The 24,469-nt window shown below is 45.9% G+C and overlaps 1 protein-coding gene across 1 annotated transcript in view; it reads right to left on the minus strand.

Moving 5' to 3' along the window:
• TFAP2B (transcription factor AP-2 beta) overlaps positions 1 to 24,469 on the minus strand; it is a 78,019-nt gene that overhangs the window by 43,496 nt on the left and 10,054 nt on the right. Inside the window, exons 3-4 of the mRNA XM_042445174.1 lie at positions 21,720 to 21,783; positions 1,598 to 1,817 (exon numbers count right to left, since the gene is read on the minus strand). Coding sequence (XP_042301108.1) covers positions 1,598 to 1,817; positions 21,720 to 21,783 — 284 coding nt within the window. The remainder of the gene's footprint in view (positions 1 to 1,597; positions 1,818 to 21,719; positions 21,784 to 24,469) is intronic.

Raw genomic sequence — 24,469 nt, forward strand, 5'->3', positions numbered from 1 at the left:
CAGTAGCGTTCCCTGGATGAACCCACTCTTTACATTCTTCCCCTATAGAACTGTTCATTTTCTATTTTCTGCTTCCTTTTCTTTAATCAGTTACTGATCCATAGAAGAGTTCATCCCCTCATTCCATGACTGCTAAGATTATTCTGGAATTTTTGGTGGAGCCAAATATGTAATGATCACTAGATTATTTCATCCAGAGGACTTTGAAATGTCCTGATTCACCAGGTCATCAGGTTCAAGACCATGTCTGTTCTTGAAGAACCAGAGCCCTAATACAAATGCGATCCAAATGAACAGGTATGAACTACAATGAAGGGAAACACAGAACAGCACCTTATTTCCTCATATCTTATACAGTACACTCACATCTTTAAACTACTGGTGTGTAGCTTTTTAAAGTTCGTTGTGTATGTCTCATTAATTCTTATAACAATCCACTAAAATAAGCCAATATTGGTAATGCCCATTTGGATGTGGGCTGTAAGTCCTAAGGCTCAAAGACAGTGTGTTTTAAACCTTGAATTACATGGATAATACAGAACAGTAATTGTTGTGGTGTCTACAAGTTATTTTTAGCTTATGGGAACCCTAAAGTGAATCTGGGGCCTGTTACAGATGGCCAAAATAAAGCTGCTTGGGGTCTCTTTGGAGGTATGCTGTTTAAATGATGCATGCATCCTAAGAATCCGGAAGCTGCACCAAAGCTGCTCTCCAGTGCTTAGGAATGGAGTGTGGCTTTGGTGCAGCCTCCGGACTCTTAGGGCCCATGCATCATTTAAATAGCATACCTCCAAAGAGATCCGAAGCAGCTTTATTTTGGCAGTCTGTAACAGGCCTGGGCTTTCTTGCCCTTTCAGTTTGGATTTGCTGTTGCCTGCCTTTAAGACTGAGAGTGTGACACCTCACTCCAGGTGACCCAATGGGCTTCAAATTCTTCAAAGTCCTAGAATCCAGCACTCAAATCACTACACCATGCTAGCTCTCAGAACAGTGTTTTGTATACCATTTCAAATACTAAATATGAATTCATAACTATTCTTTATTATGTATTTCAAAATAATAATAGTCTATACATTTAAGCAAAAAAATTCTATACAGTATGCAACAGTGTTTAAGAGCAAATTAAAACATCTCTAAGAAACAATTTAGTACAGTGGCGAGAAAAAAATAAGATGTATGGTACCACAATAGAACAACTTACAAGTGTTTGATAAGGTATAATACTTATTTCCAAAGGCAGGATCGCCTGAGAACGGTCTCTAATGATGTCCTCACCAGTCAGACCAGTTAATGCAAAAGTAAAAAAATAAAATTAGATACATGACTCCAAAGTTGTATGGTGCTTTCAAAGATAAGCCCCAAGGTGTTGAATTACCCTCTGAAACAGAGTGGCCATCAATTTGTGAGATATGTTCCACAAGGCCAGTTCAGGGTAAGTGATTTGAAACTCTAGGAAGTATCATGCTGAACCCATTGCCTGGATGTTCTTACATGCATCAGCATCAATGGCTACTTTAAAAGCTTTTTGCATAGATTTCAAAATAATACTGGTAAATCCTATTACTAAATTCAGATTTGCCTATCCCAAGGGCCTTACCTTCTAAGTACTCCTCCAAGGAGTGATGCATTCAAACATTCTGGAGGCGAAAGGCGCCTCTGAACTTCTCCAACTGTTACTTTGTACTTGGAAGTTGAACTGAGCAAAGACAGCCGCCCAGGTACCGAACAAAACACTTCGCCTGTGTTCACGGACATGCCGCCGAGGAATCCATCTTTGTTCATCATCAAGGAAGTAACAGATTTTGGAGGAACTGGAACTGAGGAGAAACAAAAGTCGTGTGGGTAAGATCACACTTTAGGGACCTACAGAGTTTGATCATACAACCATATACAGCCAGGAGTAAATTCCATTCATTACTTCATCCACAGTTTTAGGGAGATTGCTGGAATGCTTCAGAAGTGGTATGGCATGATAGGGGAATTACTTAGCAGGACTGATTTTCACATAGTGGCCAGCTATAGGTAGCCAGGTCCCATACCAAATTTTATTTGTTGTGTGTTATCTGTTACAATTCCCCATTTCCCTCCAGTGAGCTCTATTCTTCTCCCCACTTTTGTCTTCACAGTAATCTGTGAGATATGTCAGACAGAGACTGCAAATGGCCCAAGGCCACCCAGGGAGTTTCATAGTTCACTGAGGACTTCATTATGAATTTCCCAAGCCCCACTCCAACTCTCCAACACACACACACACACACACACACACACACACACACACGAGATGACTCAGTTGGAAAGGCCAGGAAGACCCTCTTTGGACATTTCCACATTGCACAGCAGATAGCTGCCACAAAGTTTCTCTTTCCTGTGCCAGCACAATGCATTGTATTGTGCCAAAATCGTTCCAGGAGTAAAGAGATCCAGGAAATAAAGTATGACTCTAACCAGCAGGCCTCAGCAATATATGAAAAAGGAAAACATGTGCAAGAACACGAACCAGAAGGCTAATGGGGCTCAGGGCAGATTTGATGTATGATGTCCTACCATAGGCATGTGAGGAGGAGGCTCTAATGAGGCAACAGTGGGACTTTACACATTGTAGCTGAAGACGGGGGCCTTTGTAGTGAGGGAGTCCAGGGAAGAAATAATAATAATGATAATAATAATAATAATAATAATAATAATTTATTTGTGTTTCCCCGCCTCTCCCAAAGGATCGAAGCGGGGTTACAGACTACTAAAAAAGCTGCCCCCGTCCTATTTCCCTTGCCATGAACACTCCTGGAGGGAAAGGCTGCATGTTCTATGCAAGTGTTATTTTCGGGCCTGAACAAACAGGCCAAAATAAAGCTGCTTCAGGTCACTTTGCAGGTATGCTGTTTAAATGATGCACACATCTTAAGAGGCCAGAAGCTGCAGCAAAGCTGTACTTTAGTCCTTAGGACTGGACTTTAGCCTAAGGACTGCACTTTAGTCCTTAGGCTTTGGCACGGCTTTTGGCTTCTTAGGAGGTATGCAGCATTTAAACAGCATACCTCCAAAATGACCCAAAGCAGCTTTATTTTGGCCTGTCTGTTGGGGCCCTTAGTTTCTGGAAGGGGCTGGTATGATATGGGAAGCATCCCCTTCAGATGAAATCAGGTATCTGACATTTCTGAGCAGCAAAGCCACATTGTGAAAGGTAATGTGGGAAAAGACCCACATTGCACTAACTGGGAGAATGCCTGTATAGGAAAAGACCAGAATGGAGATTTTCCCCATGAGACCCATGGATTACTGAAAAGTGACATGCTACAATTGCCACTAAAATAACTTCAAAAGGACCTATATCAAGAAGGTCAGTGACACATTTATTTCCCATGCCAAGGGTTGGTAATATATAGTATCAACAAGGACAATAGCAACCAGGCTACTAAACCTAATGTAAGAATTAGCAAAAAACAAAACAAACAAAACAAACAAATAAACAAAAAAAACCCACCAGTCCCTGTGCAGTAAAGGAATACATGCACTTTTTGTTCCTGGATTACTGTTTCACAAATATAATGTCACAACTGGGCCTTATAACGTCTCTAAAAGTTCTGTTGACCAAGAAGACAGCATAAGAAAGGACTGAACAAGTTGGAGTTACAGGTAATTACAAGGGACTCCCTTGTAAATCATTAGGAAAAGAATTCACTGAGGAGGCTGGAAAGTTCTTTTTCCAGCAATGGAAACTGACACCTAGTTTTCTTGAAGAAGTCCTGTACCTTTAGCAACTACATAACCAACAATTCAGTTGGTGAATGTTCCCTTCAAAACTGCATCCCTCTGGCAAAGAAAACATAACAGTCGTAATAGGGTCAGATAATAGCCATGATAAGTCCTGGGCTAGCACACTGTGTTAAATGTTAAAGAAGGGGATATGGTTCTAGCTTTGTGTACTACAAAAACAGCTTGCTGTAATCTTAAATAAATAAATAAAATAAAAATTTTATTTGTATACCGCCCTTCCTATGATCAGGGCGGTGCACAGCAAATCAAAAACAATACAATACATCAACACAGCAAATCAAAATAACAACAGTACAAAAATAACAACAGTATAAAATGCAAAATGCTTTCTAATGCAATTATGAGCTGATGTGTTAAGATTGTCATATATTTTCTTGTACTTTTACAAGCCTCTGAAGAAGGAATTATACTTCTGAAATTCACTGGATGTTACAAAAAAAATCAGTCGGTTTGAAAAATGTTCCTCTGTTTTGTTTTGTTTTTGTTTGTTTGTTTGCTCTAGCTATCACATTTTGACCCTTGGACCCATGGCAACCCTTTCAAACCATTGACCCATGAAGAATTAATACATCAAATGACATGTTTTGTCAACTTGTTTCCCCTTTCCTAACTCCAGCTTGCTGTCTCTTGACAGCACTGAATGCAAAGCCAAAGTTCAGTTTAAATGTGTACCAGGAAATGAGTGTGTCTGTGTGTTTGCATGTGAAATGTTTCTACACACAGACACTTAAAACAGACTTTTAAAGCAAGGCACATAGAGAATGTACACATTTGTTTAAAAGCTAAACAATGTATCATTATTATGCATTAGTACAATATGTGAGATAAGAATGTGGAAATAATTAATAAAGATATATTAAAATAAACAAATAAAAGCTAAACCAGTCTCTTGGAAGTGTTACTCAGCTTGGAGACAAAGGCCTGTTACAGACTGCCAAAATAAAGCTGCTTGGGGTCTCTTTGGAGGTATGCTGTGTAAATGTGCATGCCCCCTAAGATCCAGAAGCTGCACCAAACTGCACTCCGGTGCTTAGAATGTAGTGTGGCTTTGGCGCACCTCCGGACTCTTAGGACCCATGATCATTTAAACAGCATACCTCCAAAGAGACCCACAAGCAGCTTTATTTTGGCAGTCTGTAACAGGCCAAAGAGTGTACATTTTTATATTTTTTGTGGTTTTTTCGGGCTCTGTGGCCAGTTTCTAGAAGAGTTTATCCTGACATTTCGCCAGCATCTGTGGCATCTGCTCTCTCAGAGATGCTGGGAAACGTCAGGAAAACTCTCTAGAACATGGCCACAGAGCCCGAAAAAACCCACAAAAACTATGGTGCTGGCCTGAAAGCCGTCGACTTCACAGTGAACATTTTGCTTGCCATGTTTTAAAGTGTAATCCTGGGGCTTTAACCACCAGTGACGCAGCAAATGTGACAGACTAGTGGTGGCTGCATAGGGTAGGCAGGGAAGGTTTACCCTCCTTGGTAAGCTGAGCAGGGTAGAATTCAAACCTTCCCACCTCCTCACCCAGATGTTGCTGTTTAAGCCTAGAATCTTGGGAGTCCCCAGAAACAGTGAGCCTTGGCTTTGACCCATGCCTCAGACTAACCTTGTTGGGAAGTCACAATTTGGTTACCTTGTTAGAGATTACAGCTTGAGAGCTGCGGAAGATGGCTGTTGTTCTCCACTTTTTAAAATTTGTATTCTTCTATATTAAAAATAAAGGAAAAAAAAACAAACCAGTGCTGAGCTTTACGGTGGTCTGTCTCCGCCCTCCCTTTCGTACTCATCTTCTATCATCTCTTAGCTTAAACTCTTGTATCAAGGGGGAATTGTTTCACTAGTGACAGGTGTTCTTCACCTCTGCCAGCACTGTGATATGATAGCCAACACGTCTGGAGGCCACCCAGTTGTCTCTACAGTTTTCAAGCACAAAAAGAAGAAGGTATTATTCATTCTCTGGACCAAGGGTTGATTGAATTTGTTCTTACTTACATATTTACAGCTTCAATTTATGAGTCTCTTTGGCCTGTTTACAGACTGCAAAATAAAGCTGCTTCAGGTTCTTTGGAGGTATGCTATTTAAATGATGCATGCATCCTAAGAATCCGGAAGCTGCACCAAAGCGCACTCCAGTGCTTAGGAATGGAGTGTGCTTTGGCGCGACCTCCAGACTTTTGGACCCATGCATCATTTAAATAGCTAATCTCCAAAGAGACCTGAAACAGCTTTATTTTGGCAGTTTGTAACGGCCTTTGTATTACTCCAGCGTAGATGACACTACAAGATGCCAGAAAGATGGGAATGGGACACAATTAACCTTGGTACATCCTCCTTATCTAGTTCTCCGGTTGCTTTTACATGCCTTGTATTATTAGCAACAGGCAGCAAATGGTTTTTAGGTCCAAATGAATATATAAAGGACACCTCCCAGCCCCCTCCATCAGGAGAGATCTGTTGTATGGCTCACTAACCCATTGAGCCAGAGAACTTGTGCTGCATTTATTTAGGCCCATGAAAACACACTGCAACCATGTTACATTATGTTTTTTAAAAGCTTTTTGTTTCATAGGCTTTGGACACATCATAAGTAGAGGCAAGGGGAGGAAGGTGACATTGCAGTTGTTTTACTGCACTGCTCCTAAACGTAATTGTCAGAGTTTAATACGAGAACATGTCAGGCTGTCAAGCAAATGTAATACTTGAGTAAATAATATACTGTAAACTCATCGGGCAAGGGCCTTTTTATGCATATATAAGTTACAAAACAGCATATGAGCAATTTATTACTTCTGGTCTCACTTTCCAATCGAAAAGAAAAATAATCCAGGGAGTTGCTAATCTTCATGGTCTTCTTTGTTTACGTATTTAACATGGGCATAACTTTTTGCACTGAAAATTGTCTTGATTTACATATAACTTTTCAGTGTTACTCTAATCTAGAACTGATGAAAGTGCCCTTCATTATTCAACTATTTAATGGTGGGTTGAGGCAAGGAGGCCCAATTTCAATTTTAAATGAAGCCCTCTTTTTGGCATCTGGAGAGATGCTACTAATAGAATGAAAATACCCCTATATAATGAAGTACTGCTGTTCTCTATGAACCTCATGAATTATTTAAAATAGTTTTCAGAGGATGGTTTCAAAAGAGAAATTAATATAACTATATGTCTACAATAGGTTTGGTATAAGGCTCTCTTAGTATATAGATGATAGATAGATAGATAGATGTAGATAGATAGAGTAGATAGAATAGGGATAGGGAAAGGATAGGGATAGAGATAGGAGATAGAGATAGAGATAGAGTAGCGGGACAGAGACAACAGAGATGGATAGAGATAGAATAGAGGATAGAGATGATCTTCCTAATTTGGTAGGATTTATTTATATTAAACAAATCCTTCCTGCTGTGTGTGTTTGCGTTAGGAGACTTTTGTTTCTAGCCTGTGTTCCATCACCAGTTACCATATTTCCCAAAGCATCACTACATTTTGCTCCCTTCTTGCCTGTAATTGATAACAAACCCTATTTAGATACGTTTTATGCAAGCGCTAATATGAGATGACAGCAGCTACTCCGAGCTGTGCTATGCCTGAGATCCCTGCAGTCTGGCCTCCCCTTAAGAGGGCCCCTGTGATCTCATGTTGTAGGTTTTTGGTTTCCACTTGGGAGATCCAGGATTTACTGACAGTGGAGCGCAGGTCCCAATACATTACACATCTAAGTTTCTGTTATGAAGTGGCCAATAGCCCTCGACCCTACTCCTTCAAATCGCAGCAATTGTCTTAAAATGTTTCCCCAGACAAGGGAAAAAAATCTTGCATGCAGATATTGTGGAGAGGAGTTTTAGCATTACGACCTGTCTAGCATGCTAGATTTTCTAGCTTAGAATGCTGTAAGATCATTAGAGTTGGAAGAGACTGCAGGGCCATCCAGTCCAACCCCATTCTGCCATGGAGGAACTCTCAATCAAAGCATCCCAACAGATGGCCATCCAGCCTCTGCTTAAAGACTCCAAGAAGAGCTCCATAGATCCGCGGGAGTGTGTTCACTGTCCGACAGCCCTTATTGTCAGAATTCCATAGCCTTGAGCCGGGCAGTTAAAGCGGGGTCAACCGGGTTTTCTTCAGTGTGGCTGCAGCAGAGTGGTTTTCTCTTTGAGAGAGGAGAATTTCCTCCGTTTCTGATTGCTCTCTTTCCCTCAAACCGAGTAGACGTTAATCTCTTCGTATTACGGATTTCATGTAATCTTACGCAGGTGGGTTTTCTTTCAGACTTAAATGGCAATCAGTGCATTGACTTGGAGGCGAATCGTGCCGGTTTCTCTTGAGCCGGCCTTTCTGTTGGCTTGAAAGCTGGACGGTGGCAGCAAATATGTTCGTCTGGTCTCCTGCTCGCCGTGAAATGTCAAGTACACCCCTTCTCTATCCCAAAAGAATGGGTTTAACCCCCCTTGGATTAGAGAGAAAATGCTTTTATGCTCAAAGGCACTTGTCTCCAGTATTAATCTGCTTTGCCCTGCCTTATTTCTGTCGCCGTATGAACGGTTTTATGCTTACTTTAGGTTAATTTAACTGATATTGTTTAAGAAACGTACTAGAATATAGTGTAGTCAGAACAAATGTAGTTAACGTTTATGCCACACACACACACCACCACCACACCACCACACACACCACACCGGAAAACCCTGAGAGTACTTTTATCTTGTCTTCCTTTCTTAAGTTTATCGCTAGCTTGAATTTTAAAGCACTTTGTGGAACTCTTGCCTGTCAAGATTTCCGAGAGTCTCCCCGGATCAAAAGATAAATGCCAGACTATCAAAACGGACAATTATTTAAGCAGGAAAACAAAATCAGGACAAGGCAATAAAAGAGAAACGCAGCCTGCAGGCGGTTGGCCGTGGCGCCTCGGGTGGATGGGGGCCTCCCTGAGCAAAACCGGGCCCGGCTCTGCCATCCGATCTTGCCCCCGCGGAGCCCAGGGACCATTTGGGGGAAGCTGGTGAGCCCCGAGGGAAGCCAGGGCTGGGGGCAACTGGGCCTTATCCCTGTCGCCCTTGGCATCTACGCTTTGGGCATCCTTGGACTCAGAGCTAATTCTTCCGGCTTCGTAGAATCGTAGAGTTGGAAGAGACTACAAGGGCCATCCAGTCCAGCCCCATCCTGCCATGGCAGGAACTCTCCACTAAAAGCTCCCTGGCAGAAGGCCATCCAGCTCTGTTCAAAGACCTCAGGAGGGAGTCTCCACTACACTCCGATGGAGTGTGTTCCACTGTCGAACAGCCCTTACTGTCAGGAAGCTCCTCCTAATGTTGAGGTGGAATCTCTTTTCCTGGGTTGCATCCATTGTTTATGGTCCTGTTCTCTGGGCATCAGGAAAACAAGCTTCGATGCGGCTTGCTCCATAGTAAGTGTTTCAAGACTGCAGTCTAATTTTTGAAAGTGGCTTAAGTTATTATGCTTCCATCCCCTCTTTCGATCAATAATTGATCTCCCATATTGTTAGTATGGATGTACAGACACAGCCCTGTTGAAGACATCACAGATTGAAGTCTTTCCACGCCGCCTGGTTCTGAATTCACTTGCCAACAACCACCTTTGGGGTTGCCACTCTCAACAACTGGGGCAGCAGGCGCCAGATCCTGAAAAGGTGCCCCTTGGATACAGAGAGTTAGAATCATACAATATGATATGAAAATCATCATTGAATCATAGAATCGTAGAGTTGTAATGACACAAGGGCCATCCAGTTCCAACCCTCTGCCATGCCAGGAACTTTCTTTCCAGAGGCGATGAGGATTTAACACAGGAGTCAGAGAACAAAGCCTGACTCTCCAAAGCCCTACCTAAGAAAGGTCTGAATTGAAGAGCATAGATTCTAAAGCTAAAAAATAAGTAGGCTAAACAATAGATATGTTCCGTGGATTGGTACTGTAACTGGTGGACCAGCTGAAGCCAAAACGTGCTGGGCAATGGCTCCTCTTCATCTTGACGAGAGGTGACCAGTGGGGGTCCCACAGGGGTCTGTCCTGGGTCCAAAGCTATTGATAAAATATCTTTATCAATGACTTGGATGATAGAAAACAGGGTATGCACATCAACTTGGCAGAAGATATCAAAGTAGGAGCGGATCAGAATTCAAAATGACCTTATTAGCTTAGAAACGTGGATCATGAATTTCGACAGGGAAAAATGTAAGGCACTACACTAAAACAAAAATAATGGTCAGGGGAGATCTACACAGATGCAACCTAAACACAATGAGGACATTGAAACAGTAAAAGAGTTCCCATACCTTGGATCAAACATTTAAATAAAATGAGAAAACTAGGAACGGGGAGGGCAGCTATGAAAGAATTAGAAAAAGATTCTAAAATGTAAATATATACAACTGAGCACGAAAGTTAGAATCGTCCAAGCCACTGTATTCCTAACTACCATGTGCGGGGTGTGAGAGCTGGACAGCTAAAGCTGATAGGAAGAAAGTCAGTTCACTTGAGATGTGGTGCTGAAGGAGAGTACTGAGAAAGATAAACAGTTGGGTCCAAGGAATAGATCCTTGCCAGAAAGGATCCCTGGAGGCGGACTGGAGATGAAGCATCTTTCTGGGAAACCATAGTTTTTTGTGGGCTTTTCGGGCTCTGTGGCCATGTTCTAGGAGAGTTTATTCCCGACGTTTCTCCAGCCTCTGTGGGTGGCATCTTCAGAGAAGATCTTTGTGATCTTTCTCTTCTTTGGGAAGATCTTCTCTGAAGATGCCAGATGCCACAGATGCTGGCGGAAGGTCAGGGCCACAGAGCCCCCCAAACCCACAAAAAACTATGGATGCCGGCCATGAAAGCTTTCCACTTCACTTTCGGGGAAATTGCAGCAAGAAAGGCAGGCCTCCTCCTCCTCCTCCTCCTCCTCCTCCTCCTCCTCCTCCTCCTCGTCTTGATCCCGCTGCTTGCCTTTTTGTCAGGAAAGAGGCGACTTGTGCAAATAGTTCTTCCAAACCCACCGAGGGCTCCCCTGCTGCTGCAAGCCTCCGCAACCATATCCATTGCAATTTCATAGCTCAAGAGACGGGAACTCTAATCTCCCTCCCATCTTTTTGTAAATTACCTAATTCTCCTGAAGAGAAAGAAACAAACTAGCCTCCCAAGGAAGGAAGGATAGGGATCCGGTTATCTAGATCTGTATAATTACTTTATTATTAAAGCTATTGCCAGAGGTAATGCAATTTGGAGATTTCAGTTATGCGGGATACCCACATTAAGTGTACACACAAACGCAGGGGCCTAGCTACAATAATGTATGGTTAGGCAACGCTCATCCGGTTGTTAATTTGTGAGGTATTTAATTTAAGCCTCTCTTTTTTCCAATCCAAAAATGTTTATTTGGCTCGTAACCATTGCACCCTTCTAACGTAGCGCTCAACCTACTGAGCACTCATCCTCAGAGCTTGTGGTGTCTAATGAGAGAGGGCTTTAGAGCATGGGCAGAGTACACGCTGGCCCTCTGGAAGGCTGGAGCCTCCAATATTCATGCCATTGAATCCAATAAGTCTCACTAAAAACCGCCCTTGGCGTCAGGCAGAAAGAAGCAATAGTCTTCTGGTCAACATTACTTTAAGCTGCAGGCGTGGGCATGGAGGGATGGCTCCCCAATTCAACCATATGCCTGCACTGGGTAAACTAGCCGTTCAGAGAGGAAAGTCTCCTAATAGGTTTTTTGTGGGTATTTCAGGCTATGTGGCCATGTTCTAGAAGAGTTTATTCCAGACTTTTTGCCAGCATCTGTGGCTCTGGCATCTTCAGAGAATGCTGGCGAAATGTCAGGAAGAAACTCTTCTAAAACATGGCCACACAGCCCGAAAAACCCACAAAAAACTATGGATGCCGGCCATGAAAGCCTTCGTCTCCTGATAGGCTTCCTTCCTTAAGGTCAGGGAGCATTTCAGAAGGTCCAGAAGACATCCCAAAATATGACCCTGCCTTGTAATCTGAGGTACTACAGTTCCTCCATCTCTTCACCCCATTCTGTGAGATACAGACCAAAAGTCAAAGGGCCAAATGTTCCCCTCTCCTCCTGTGTAGAGCCAAAGGTTGGGGCTACTAAACTGTGGCTTCCTTCCTAAATCCAAGGGGAATTGATGCCCAAAAGTATGAGCTCAGCTTCTGACCCGACCTCGCTATATAGCCACTGTTTATTATTATTATTATTTGTGGAATTTTAAGTAGGTTTTTAATTTTAATCTGTTTAATTGTATTTTAAGGGGTGGGTAGTGGGGATGTTGGTTTGGTGTATGTATATTTTAATGTTGTAAGCCGCCCCGATTGCGTTACGTAGAGGGGTGGGATATAAATACTACATCATTATTATTATTATTATTATTATTATTATTAGGTCAGCTGAAAACCCCTGTCGAGTTAGGAATTTCAGAGGGTTTTGGAAGGCAAGGAAAGAAAGATGGTTTAACCTGCACCAAAAAGCCGACTCCCTTCACTCCTAGGAAATAATAACAATAATAATAATAACAACAACAACTATTTATTTGTATCCCGACCAATCACGTAGAATCAGGGCGGGTTACAACAGTGAAAGAATACAACCCAAGTCAAATAAATATAAAAATTAAATAGTAAGTATACTCCTATAATAATTATACAAAATAAATATTAAAAATACGAGAAAAATCAAAATGCAAGCACCACTATCTCCCCTTGAAATCCTCTGTTCTTATCGCCTCGTTTCCCACTCTTGTGTCTTTAAATATAAGCCTCCTTCTCTCTCATTTCCCCGCTCCCAAGAGTGTCGGAAAGGTGGCTCTTAGTTAATGCCTCCCAGAGGCTGCCAACGTTACTTCTGCAACTAAAACTCACAGCATCCCCCAGACGGCCTGGCCATTGGCCTCTAATTCCTCCTAAGGATGATTTGGGGGTTTCCCCCTCTCCCCCCCCCCTTCCAGCCTTCCTCCCTTCTCCATTTCTCTTGATCTTATCAATAAAAGCGAGGGAGCGCCAGGAGTCGCTTGATTTGTTAGTAATTAGGAGCAATTCCCGTTCCTGAAAACGCCGACTCTTCGTCGAGGAAAAAGCGCCTTAAAACGGCAGCAGGAAACGGCAAGGAAATGGAGCATGGAGCAACGCAGCGTGACACTTTCTCTGCTTTGCATGTTTACTCTTTTCGGTGCATATATTAAAGCTGGGTTTGAGAGAGAGGGAAAGAAAGGCGGCCACTTCCCTACAAGAGACCCAGGGCTAGGCAGGGTCTCTGGGGCCAAGATGATTTCTCTGCCTAGTTTTAGGACGGGTGGTTTTGCGGTTTTTTGGTGCCACAGTATCATTCCACCCTTCTGTTTTTAAATACATATGCATAGCCTTAATTAGGTCTGCAACCGTGAACTGATTTCACATAAGTAACACCAGAGTGTTTTTAGAACAGCCGTTCTTTTTACTCTAGAGAGGAATCCTGGTGAGATCAATTGAGACGAAAAACGTGTGTTTTTTTTCCTACAGAAGGCAGAAGATACTTTCTCTTCATTTGGGAACTATGCCTGGGAGCCCAATTCTGCCTATGTTTTCTCCCTGATTTCAGTGGAACTCATTTCCTACTCCTATAGACAGCAGGGATTGTTGCGGAAAGATAAGCTGACTAGTATGCTCTTCCAGTTAAGTAATCACTAGGGATACCTTGATCCTATCATGGCACATTTGGTTAGCAGACTTTTAAAAAGCAAATTCCGAATTCTCTCGAAAATTCTGGAGGCCTTTCTTTGGAGCAAGAGATAATTCCAGTCCAGTATTTCCAAATCAGCCTCGGAAAAAGGTTGGGCAGTAAGCGCCGACGTTTGGGCGGTTTTGACTAGTGTTTAGAAGGGGGAAGAGGCTTCCCTTGTTTTGTGCCTTGTGGGTAGTAGCACCGTCTCCCCTAGGCTCGGATCCATTTTAGTTGCTGAAAAGACTGGCAAGGGATCTCAACCTTAGAGGACACCGCACTGGAAAGAGTAGACAAAATATTCGTCTGCCCGACTTTCATAGAATCATAGGATCATAGAATCGTAGAGTTGGAAGAGACCACAAGGGCCATCCAGTACAACCACCTGCCATGCAGGAACTCTCCATCAAAGCATCCCCGACATTTAGCCTTCCTTAGGGGTGTGGATTGGGTTTCGGTTCGCGTTCTCCTAGAAGCGATTTGCAAAGGTGTCACAGATTTTCGCCAGGCATCATGCCTGCTCTTCCTTACAGAGGGCCTGTCTAGGGTCCGATGGAGTTTTCCTCTCTGGTCCTGCAAGGGCACTTCTTTGCCCTCCTTTCTAGCGAGAGGCCTGAGGAGAAGTGGAGCCTTGGCAATCCGGTGGCCTACATCCAGCTGCTAGTCCCAACAAGAGGAAACCCTCCGAGGCAAGGAGATTGACCTAGATGTTCAGCAACTAATTCAACGGGTCTTCTCTAATTGGGAATTGAAACCGGGATTAGGCCGTTAAAAATGACTTAAGTGGAGCGGGGAGAAATCGGCCATCCTAAACACATTTAACTGGGAGTAAACCCTATTGAACTGAATAGAACTCAGGTCGGAGGAGACAGGCACAGAATTCCCCGGTCACCGTTCCCACCCGTCTCACTCGTCCAGGGTTTTGCCCTTCGTGGGGATGACGTTTATACGAAGTGGCTGGGTCACCGGAATTCAGCTGGGCCACAAAAGGCAGGCGCGGCTCTCTCCCGGGGGAAAAACAACAGCATCCTTTCCTTTAAACACCACCAAGTCCGCGCAGCAGCAACTAAATCAAATACGATATTCATCTCTCTGTGTGGATCAAAGGAGATCTATTATAATATTTCATCCATCATCATCATCATCATCGATTGTATTTTTTTTTCCTTTTCCTGGCAGCTACTCGCTGTAGAGGGATCCATAACCTTCCCCCATCGACTCCTATTCCCACGTTTCTGAAATGCGGTTGAAAGACACAAAAGAGGAATCCGACGACTTGTTCGGCCTCAAACTCACCCATGTCATGCAGTCATAAAAACCGAAGTCTGGGCGCCAGACACTTTCTCTCCTTGTCAGAGAACAAGTGTACATGAGACCGACAGCTTAACTGCCCGCAAATCGGGAGTGGGGAGACTCACGAGGCCCGGGCTCTCTTCTGAGGCCTCCAAGGTTTCCAATCGGTTTGCCAAGGGCACCCCATGAGATGGAGGTGGGAGCTCTTTAAGATTTGCACCCCGATCCTCTGTATTTTTATCTCGGAGGCACTTCTGGACTTAGGCGAGATGTTGTCATTTGTATATCAAATTGTACAAAACAACAAGGACTCTGAGTGACCAAGCTTAAAATCGCGGCTCGGGCAGGGAAACCCACTGGGTGACCTCGACCAATTCACACTCTCTCAGCCTCAATGGGAGGCCATGGCAACCACACTCTGAAACAAATCTAGCGGAAATCCCCGCGATAGGCGGGAAAGACTTGAAGGCACGCAACAAGGAGCCACCATGCTCTTTTGTTCAAGGGGGATTACTTCCGAATAACCAGTGCCGGCCCTTACAGATACCATCTTCGCAAAGTCGTGTACTAAATCATTATTATTACTGTATATTATTGCCCTGGAGATAGATTTCCCAGAGCGGAGGACTCTCCCTACCAGCTCCCTGCCCCCAGTCCCTGCCTAAGGACCTTCTTCTCCTCCCAAACACGAGTTGGAAGACACAAGTTGGGGTGGGAGGGAGAGAAATACCCCCTTGAGCAAATGGGAGTCACGGGGGTCACAGTTAAAGGAATTCCATCCAGGATAGTTCTGCTCAAAGCCGGTCCCAGTGAGGTCCATGGGCTTCCGTCTCCTGGCAGAGCATGCTGGAAAATTGACTCTTTGGACTACAGCTCCCAGAATGCCCCAACCAGTGGAGGCCTCTGGGATCACACTCCAAAAGGTAACCCTTGCCAGGCAAATGTGTATGGATCGTAACCTGACAAGCTACCTCTCTCACAACGTGGTCCACTGTGACCTCTTCACAAAGCCAAAAGAAGGGGCAACGTTTCCCCCCAGATTTCAGGGCCTTCCCTAGAGTTAATAGGAAAGGCGAGGGCGACTTACAGAAGATGATCTCCGAGCAGGAGACAAACTAATGCGTCCTTGGACAGATCAAGCACGAACCCTCCCTGGATGCCATCGTGACTAAACTGGGGCTGTCCTACTTTGGTCACATCATGAAGAGAAATGAATAATGAGAAGACCATGATGCCAAAAACGGTAGAGGACAGTAGAAGGAAAAGGAGAGCACATGTCAGGGATGCCAAGGGCCTGGACCTGCAGGACCTGAGCAGAGCAGTTGAGGATAGTGGGAATTGGAGATGTCTCATATACACAGAATCTCCAGGAGTTGGGGTTGACTAGAGGACAGGGAACAACAACAGGAGACAATCTATGATGGCCCACTTCCACAGCGTTTGAAGGAATCACTCCCTGAGTGGCTCTTGCTAGACATTGTTCTTGGGAGCTTTCAGGTCGTTCCCAACTTATGGCGATCCCTGCGGGGTTTTCTTCACAAGATTCGTTCAGAGGGGGTTTGCCTTTGCCTTCCTCTGAGGCTGAGAGAGTGTGACTTGCCCAAGGGCCTCCACTGCGGTCAAACCACTCCGCCTCAGTGGCTCTTCCGTTAACCCCCAGCTCTTTGAAGAGGCACAAGGAAGCAGAGCTAGGGAAGGCGGTTCTGCTGGAACCTTTAGGTTTGCTCTCGCGTTTGTTGGAGGTTCTTGGAAGGCCAGGTTTAAGAGGACAAGGCGGCGGGAGGGAATCCGCCTGCATCATGCCTGCACGGGGCAGACGATCCTGGGATGCCATCCTACTAGAATCTAGAATCTAGTTGTAAGGTTGCAACCGACAAATAATGCCTCTCGGTCATCAAACGGATTTCCTTCCACAGGAGCCGGCTAAGGTTGCATGTTATTGCATTTCGCCAGTCTCCTCCAACTCGGCTGTCTGCTTCAGCGGGACGGGGGGGGGGGTTGAGCCCGCCTTTTTTCTGGGCCCCCCCCCCCCCCCCCCCCCCCCCCCCCCCCCCCCCCCCCCCCCCCCCCTCCTCCTCCTCCTATTCCCAGCCCCACAGAGAGCTCGGCTGCCTCCCTCCCGCCTGGTCTTAATGGAACGAGAGTTACGAATGATTTTTTAATGTCTCGTTGGATTTTTAGCCCGTTAATGTAGCGCATCCCACTCATTATTACTTTATTGATTGCTCATTGACCAGCCCCCTTTCAATCGTATTAACCACCCTCTGCCACTTTAGATTAGGAGGTTTGTTTGGTTTCGCTTGGTTCTCTTCCGCCGCCTCCCCCCCAGCCCCATCTCTCCACTTTCCCCTCTCCTCTGCCCGGCAAAAGCACCTTTCATTATTTCCTCCCCCCCCCTCCGCCCCCGAGATCCATCTTGGCAGCTTTAATGCGTGGCTGTAATGGGGCAGCTCAGAGCCGAAGGGCCACGGTGGTCCCTGCCTGTTGCATTAATAGCTCAAAGGGGGCTAATACAGAAAATTAGCCTTAAACGAGCTCTGGAGATCTCCAAATGAAAGAGCCATTTATCACGCTGGCTACCTCCACTCCACTCGTTTGCTCTCTCTACTGGGAACAACTCATTTCCTCTTAACTAAATTACCTCAGAAATGTCAAGGAAGCACAGATCGCAAACATAACGAGAGGGAGGGAGGGAGGGAGGGGGGGAGGGGGGGGGGGTGGCTGGCAACATCTTGTGTTTCTGCGCCGGAGTCAAGCGCCCCGGCCGGGGGGGGGGGGGGGGGGGGGGGGGACCGAGACAATCCATCTGTTTTCTTCGGTTACAGATAAGTCGGTGGAGGAAGGAAGGAACGGAGGAAGGAAGGACGAGATAAATATTTAAAAGACTGTACCAGAGAAGGCTTAAAGAGGGGGAGAGATTAGATTTACAGTTTGATCCAATGTATGTTTACTATGAAGTCGGGCCGGCTGAGCTTAATAGGATTGATTCGCTGGGAAGTGCGAGTAATAGGATTTAAGCTCTAGATGGGACTCGCCTAAAGCTGCTTGCCATCCCAGCTAGAGGAGACCCCCTCCGATCCGGGAGAGTTACCCAAGGCTTGGCCTAAACTTGCTTCTCTCAGTGGGTTGCTGTGGGGATGGCAATTGGATCCGGGCCTTTCTAACTTGACGCCCCCCCCAAAGGACTTGGGTGACCTAAGCCAGTTTGAATGTTGCAAAGGCTGGGCCAAGGCGGGCAAGTCCAAATCGGGTGGGGTTTTGGTACATCTGTCGGGGATGCTTTGAGTGAAAGTTCCTGCATGGCGGGAGGTTGGACTGGATGGCATTTGTGGTCTCTCCCAACTTATGATTCTATGATTCTAAGAAACCCGTGGGGGGGAGTGGGGAGGAAAAGATACAGGAAAAGAGATTCCACTCAACATTAGGAGAACTTCCTGACAGTAAGAGATCTTCGACAGTGAAACACACTCCCTCGGAGTGTAGTGGAGTCTCCTTCCTTGGAGGTCTTTAAACAGAGGCTGTATGGCCATCTGTCGGGGATGCTTTGATTGAGAGTTCCTGCATGGCAGGGGTTGGACTGGGTGGTTCTTGTGGTCTCTTCCAAATCTATGTGTAAATTTACAGCGCTTTATAAATAAAGAATAATAATAATAATAATAATAATAATAAGTCTAAGATTCTAAGAAAGAACTAAGCATCTGAACTTGAAAATGCGGGTTCCGACAGTATGGACCGAATCACAGGTCAGTTACCAAAGAGGCACGTGTGAACCTGCGTTTAGGACGAGTCCAATGGACTCCGGATTCAGAGGATTTTTCGTGGGTCGATGGCAGAGATGAAGACAGAGGACCAGAAGGAGATATTAAGGAAAGGAAAGGAAAGGGGAAGGCAAGGCGGGAGGAAGGCGAGGGGAGGCGGGGAGTGGTGTCACACACGAGGACCACGTGGCAATAAAAGATGACAGATATCGCCCATTACTTTCATAGGTCTCCAAGACAGAAAGACTGAAGCTCGGAGGGATCAGCCATTTCTCTTAATAATTTATCTCCCTTTGGCATCTTTTGTCACTAGGTTTATTACTTATTTATTTATTTTTTGCACTAGGAAACGGGGACAGCCATGGTGAAACAGAAGACTAACTCCCAATCCCCCCGGCCTCTGCTGCTTCTCTGCTGGTCCTCTCGCTGGGTCTGTGGGCCAGAGAAGGGGGGCGGCCAAGGGCTCAGGCCCTCAAAAGGGAGGCGGGGAAGCAGCCCAGAAGCGAAAGCCGCCCTTCTAAGACCTCAGAAAAGGTTATGGAACTCCTGGAAGGAATAACATTATATCTCCCCAAGATGTGGTGAGAGATACTCGTCCCATCAGCTCTTTGGGAATATCGAGAAAGGGGGGGGGGGGCTGTGGAGAATGTGACGAACACCAGCACTCAAAGAGTAGTGGCTAGAGAACGAGAGAACTGCAATGGCCCCCTGGAATGAACTCCAGGATTCCCAGCTACCCGATGGACTCGCTTAATTGGTTGCACTTCTCTGAGGGCAGGGGGCCCGTCCAGAAACCCCTTGGCTTCCGAGGAAGAGGTCAAAGGCTGCATTGCCAAGCCAGAGCCCGAGAGCCAGGGGCCGCCAGGGGGCGCCGGGGAGCAAAGGGGGCAAAGGCAAAGGCGAATGTGCTCAGGCCCAGAGGCGGCAGACCTCCAGAGAGAGCAGCGAGGGGTCTTTCTCCCGAAGCAGGTCCGCCCCGAAAATAGGCTGCTGAAAAACGCAGTTCCGCCTTGTTACTAACGAAGCCCAAAAAATAGAAGGCTGATGGCGGACGTTTTGTGCAAGTTTCCCCGGGAAAGAAGGCCCGTTGCTTATATGTGTTCAGCCTCCCTTAAATTCCGAGGTTGTCCAGTTCACAGCCACCTACGGCGCCTCTGTAGGGGGATTTCCCTCCCCATACATAAATGATGCACAATGGCATACCTCATCCCCCAACCCAGCTCCTTATTAATAGGCTTTCCACTTCTTGATTAGAAAGACGTAATTGGAGGCCAGAGGTTTGGGTTTTTACACACACACACACACACACACACACACACACTTTTCCTCCCTCCTCCGCACAAACAAAGTTTATGGGGAGGTTTCCTCCCAGCAAGTCAAATCCGGACTGCAGGGCCAGTGACAGCCAGTTCACACTCCGACCTGAAAGAGGGGCTCCTTGCTCCCCCTTCCCCCCCTCCCCGAGGGCCTACTGAAGGCCTCTTGCCTGCAACGGCAAGGCAGCGATATCTCCATGTCTTCAAGAGTCTGTCAGAGGCAGAGGGGAGGAGGGGAGCAGCTGCAATAGCGCCAAAATGAGTTATTGTAATTACATTTAATAGTTTAATTAGTTTATTATTTTGCTTACAGCTGTACAAGAGATTGCAAACATTGTTAATATCACACTTCCCTCTACCAGTATGGGGCGAAGCTGCACTTGCACCAATCATGTATGCATCTGAGGACGAAGGGGGCATGGGGGGGACCCCAAGCCACCCCTCCCCACTCCTCCTCACTCTCCATACACGGATCCTTCCTGAGTGAACACACCTCGACACCGTGGAATCACACACACACACACCACTCGACATATAGCCCGACTTGGCCCACTCCGTCCAGGAGACCTCCCCCCAGCTGAGGGGCACGCAAGATTCAGCCCTGAAAGCTGGCAGGTCGAGCCCTGGCAGAGAGGACAAGGGGGACACAGACGAGGGGTCCACTTGTCAGTTTTCTACCCAGGGCTCCGCCGCCGCCCCGCCTCGCCCCGCCCCCGGGGTAAAAGATGATGGACAAAGCAAAAAGCAAAGCAAAAGCAATTTAGACTCTCAACTGGACTCTAGCTCTCTTGCTGGAAACTGCTAAGGCATTCTTTCATCCCATAACAGCACAGCACCCGACGGACTGCTTCTGTCTCATGAAGCACTTGATGTCACTTTCACTGTCCTCTGTGGAATCTTAGGATTTATATTAAACTGTACTGTGTCTCTTTTAGACCGTAAGCTGCTTTGATCCAGTCTTGGGAGGAAAGCAGGATAAGAAATAATAATAATATAATAATAATAATAATAATAATGAATAATAATTTGGCCAGAAGCACGAAAGCTCTCTGGTGAGAAGTCTAATAACTCACGAAATTTCTGGTCTTGAACCAGGTTCCGTGGATAGTGCCACAACAGTTAAACTGAAATCGTAGCGCTAATTGTGTTGTGTGAAAGAGATCTTTGCTCACTCCTTTTGCCACCCCAGTCCTAAATATTCACTCGAATCGAATCGACGTGCTTCAAGGATTAATTCGATCATTACTCGCAGAGCCTTAACTGGGACAGAAGAGGGCCTTTGCTGCCCCCAAATTAATGGGCTAAGAGCGCTTGGAAGAGACCCCCATGGCAATGCAGAGAGACCAAGGTCCAAAAACACACTGCAGAGATAATCCAGTTTCGAGACCGCTTTAACTGTCCTGGCTCAGTGCTAGGGAATCCTGGGAATTGTACTTATTGTGGCACCAGAGCTCTCTGACAGAGAAAGCCAAATGTTCTCACAAAATACAGTTCCAACAATTTCCCTAGCATTGGAAGCCACGCAGTAAAGCGGTTCTCGAACTGGATTATTTCTGCAGATTGTTTTGGACCTCAGTTCTCCACCGGTCCCATTGAAGTCCATTTAACCGACTAAAATCCAGAAGCGAATCGGATCCTGAGAATTGCTTTCCTTCGTCTACCTTTACCGCTTTCCCCGGTTGTTTCTATTCCTGTTTTTGTTCTCTGGGTGAACGCACAGTCTTCCACGTTTAAAGAACCCTTTCCACATTTAATTGGGAGTAACCTTCTCTGGAATAGATGGGCTTTGCTTCCAAGGAACTTCAACTCCCCCGCAAAGGGACTCCCTCCCCGACGCACTTTGGAAGAAAACAACCGCCCTGGACTGAAAGGTTCGCCATACCTTTTTTGATGACAGATGTGTCCAACAAGTTCATGCCGCTGTTATTGGCATCTTCTACGACCGACTAGGAATAAAAAACGAAGGAGGGAAATCACCATTTCATTGACTAACTATACAGAGAACGAATGTACATGTAAGGTGGTATACAGAGGGCACATCATCTCCCCGGCACAGGAATCTGCCTGCCATTTTTAGTGATATCAATTCATTGCGACAGGAGGGGTTTCTTATTCATATCGGGATGGAAAGGGAAAGAGAAAAGCTTTCCCACATTAGCGAACTGGATAAAAAGGGGCACCAAAAACACTACCGCCCTGCTTTTTTGTTAAAAATATCAGACTAAGGCATAGACTTCGTTACCCTTCAGCTTTCTATTCCTTCATTCCGTGTCCTAGCAAGGCACTAACGGCTGCAAAATTATAAATGGCATTTAAAAACACAGCTATAGTACGCCCCCATCCTGAGCATGTTTACCCTAACCACCACTCCATGTACACCATTTTACTGCTTTAATTAGTAAATTCCCCATTCTTTCTCCAGGGCTTACTTCCAGGAAGACAGACCTTTTTGTTCTCAGCTGGTTTTGCCCAACACTATGGCCACAGAAGACGTAATTTTACGGCTCATTGACCTGGTACCTCTGCTGTCCCCTTCGATACTATTCGAGGTAAGCCCGACTAAATCTAGTGGAGTTACTTCTAAAGAATGTGGGGTTTAGATGGCTAGGGCCGGCTAAAGTCTAAAGTCCCCCCCCCCTTCCTGGTTTAACACCCGGGCTTCTGCCTTTGCAGGATTTCAAGGCCCCAGGAGAGTAACGAAGCAGGCTCTTCCTTCTTCCAGGTTTTAGGATGGCCGTCTTTTTGCGAACCTGCTACCAGGACAGGGATTGCAGCCGTCCTGGGGAATTGGAGGCAATTGATTTTGAATGGAGTGCTCCTGGCAAAGCCAGCCCTTGATCCTTGCAACGCCACCTTCTCCTGCGATGAGACCTTCGGAGCTGGGAGCCACCCTGGATACCTCGGTCAGGGGAATTAACACCCAGGGCCGGCAACCCTGCGGCTCAGGATTGTTGGAATGCCAAAATTTGGTGGGGGAGGAATTTCAGTTGTGTTGGACTTCCCCTTTCCATCAAAGATTCCAGAGTGGCGAGGCAAAAGCCCAGAGGAGAGCGTTACCCTTTCGATTTTTAGGGGATATTTGACGGGAGTCTTCCCAAACTTATCCTCCCCTCAGGGCGGGGTTTGCAAAACTGTTTTGGGCCATGTGCGGGTGACGGATGGTGTTATTGACTATGTGTTTTAATGTTTAACAAAGCAAAACCCTTCCTACAGAATGTATACGTATGTAAAAGTGAGGTCCGAACCGTCGCTCAGAGACTTAGGTGGGATTCCGGCTATTGTGCGCCTCGAGTGGGTAAGGTCACAAGGCTCTTTTGTCCCCCTTTGTTCAATGGCCTTTGTTCACGGGATTGCTCCTGCCTTACTCTGCACAGTTGTGGCAATCCTTGGCAATTCTCCATTCTCCCCTATAGAAGCACCGACAATACCGACCATATCTCCCCTAGAGATCAGATATATGTCCCCGATACAGCCCCACGGAACCCAGTCTCTCCTCTCCAAGCAAACAAGGTTCGAGGATGCCCCTTAGACTAAAACTCCAGCCCAATCCCGTTGCAAGTTCGGAGGCAAAACAGAAAAAGCAATCGCCATCTGAAAGCAGCCACGGTCATAAAACCCGCGCCCCGGCCCAAGGGGAAATTCTGCCGGTGTTCTAGCTTTTAAAAACAACAAACAACACAACACAACACAAACAACAGACAACACCCACCGACTGGCAACCTGAGCTATCCCGGTTTGTCGGTAAAAATTCTTTGAAGCAAAGGAATCTCTGTTCCTTGTCTAGAGAAAGAACCACAATCTGGAGACGAGAGGGATAAAAGTAAAGTGTCCAGGATTTAAACAAAGCTTTTCTGATGTTTTCTTGTTTTGGGGCAGAGGTTTTGGGGTTGAATGTCGCCATCCACACACAAACACACACACACACACAAACACACCACACAACAACAATAAGCACCCACCTGATTCCATCTCCCTGACCCCGATGGTTGGCTCAGGGGGGATTCCAGCCCTTAAACTGGTCACCTCGACCCCCACCTACTTTAAACGCCAAAGCAGCATCCCAGGGCCGGCGGGGTCCCGCGTAGGATTTTAGCTGGGAAAGCCTTTAACTTGTGTAAGGAGTTTCTCAGAATTTCCCTGAACAAAAAAAAAGGCCATGTGTGTGTCTCCACAGAATAAGGGACGAAATGGAGACTTAATGTGTAGTGGAGGGGTCCACGCAGTGAGGTAACCCCCCTCGGACGATATGGCTCGTTCCCTTGGGAGTCATTATGGGGGTTGGACGTTCAAAGTAATATGGTTTGGGATAATGCTATAGAGAGGAGTCGTAGGAGCCGCTCAGGCTCTGTGTGGCGGGGCGCGCGCACACACACCACACACCTTTTAGAAAAGAAAAAATATAAGAATATCAAGAAATAGGAATTGCTCTGTTTGCGTACAGTTGTATGTATGCGTACATAAGTGTGCATGCTTACACAAACACAGAGTGCTAGAGAGAAGACCTTGTTTCTCTCTCAGTGTGTGTGTGTGTTGGGAGATAGGTCAGGATGAATACCCGCAATATCATCTTATACCTGCAATATCTATCATGCCTAGGCACCTAAGGTTCTTGACTAAAGATTTCATGGAGGT

The sequence above is a fragment of the Sceloporus undulatus genome, chromosome 1 (assembly GCF_019175285.1).
Source record: "Sceloporus undulatus isolate JIND9_A2432 ecotype Alabama chromosome 1, SceUnd_v1.1, whole genome shotgun sequence".
Classification (NCBI taxonomy): Eukaryota; Metazoa; Chordata; class Lepidosauria; order Squamata; family Phrynosomatidae; genus Sceloporus; species Sceloporus undulatus.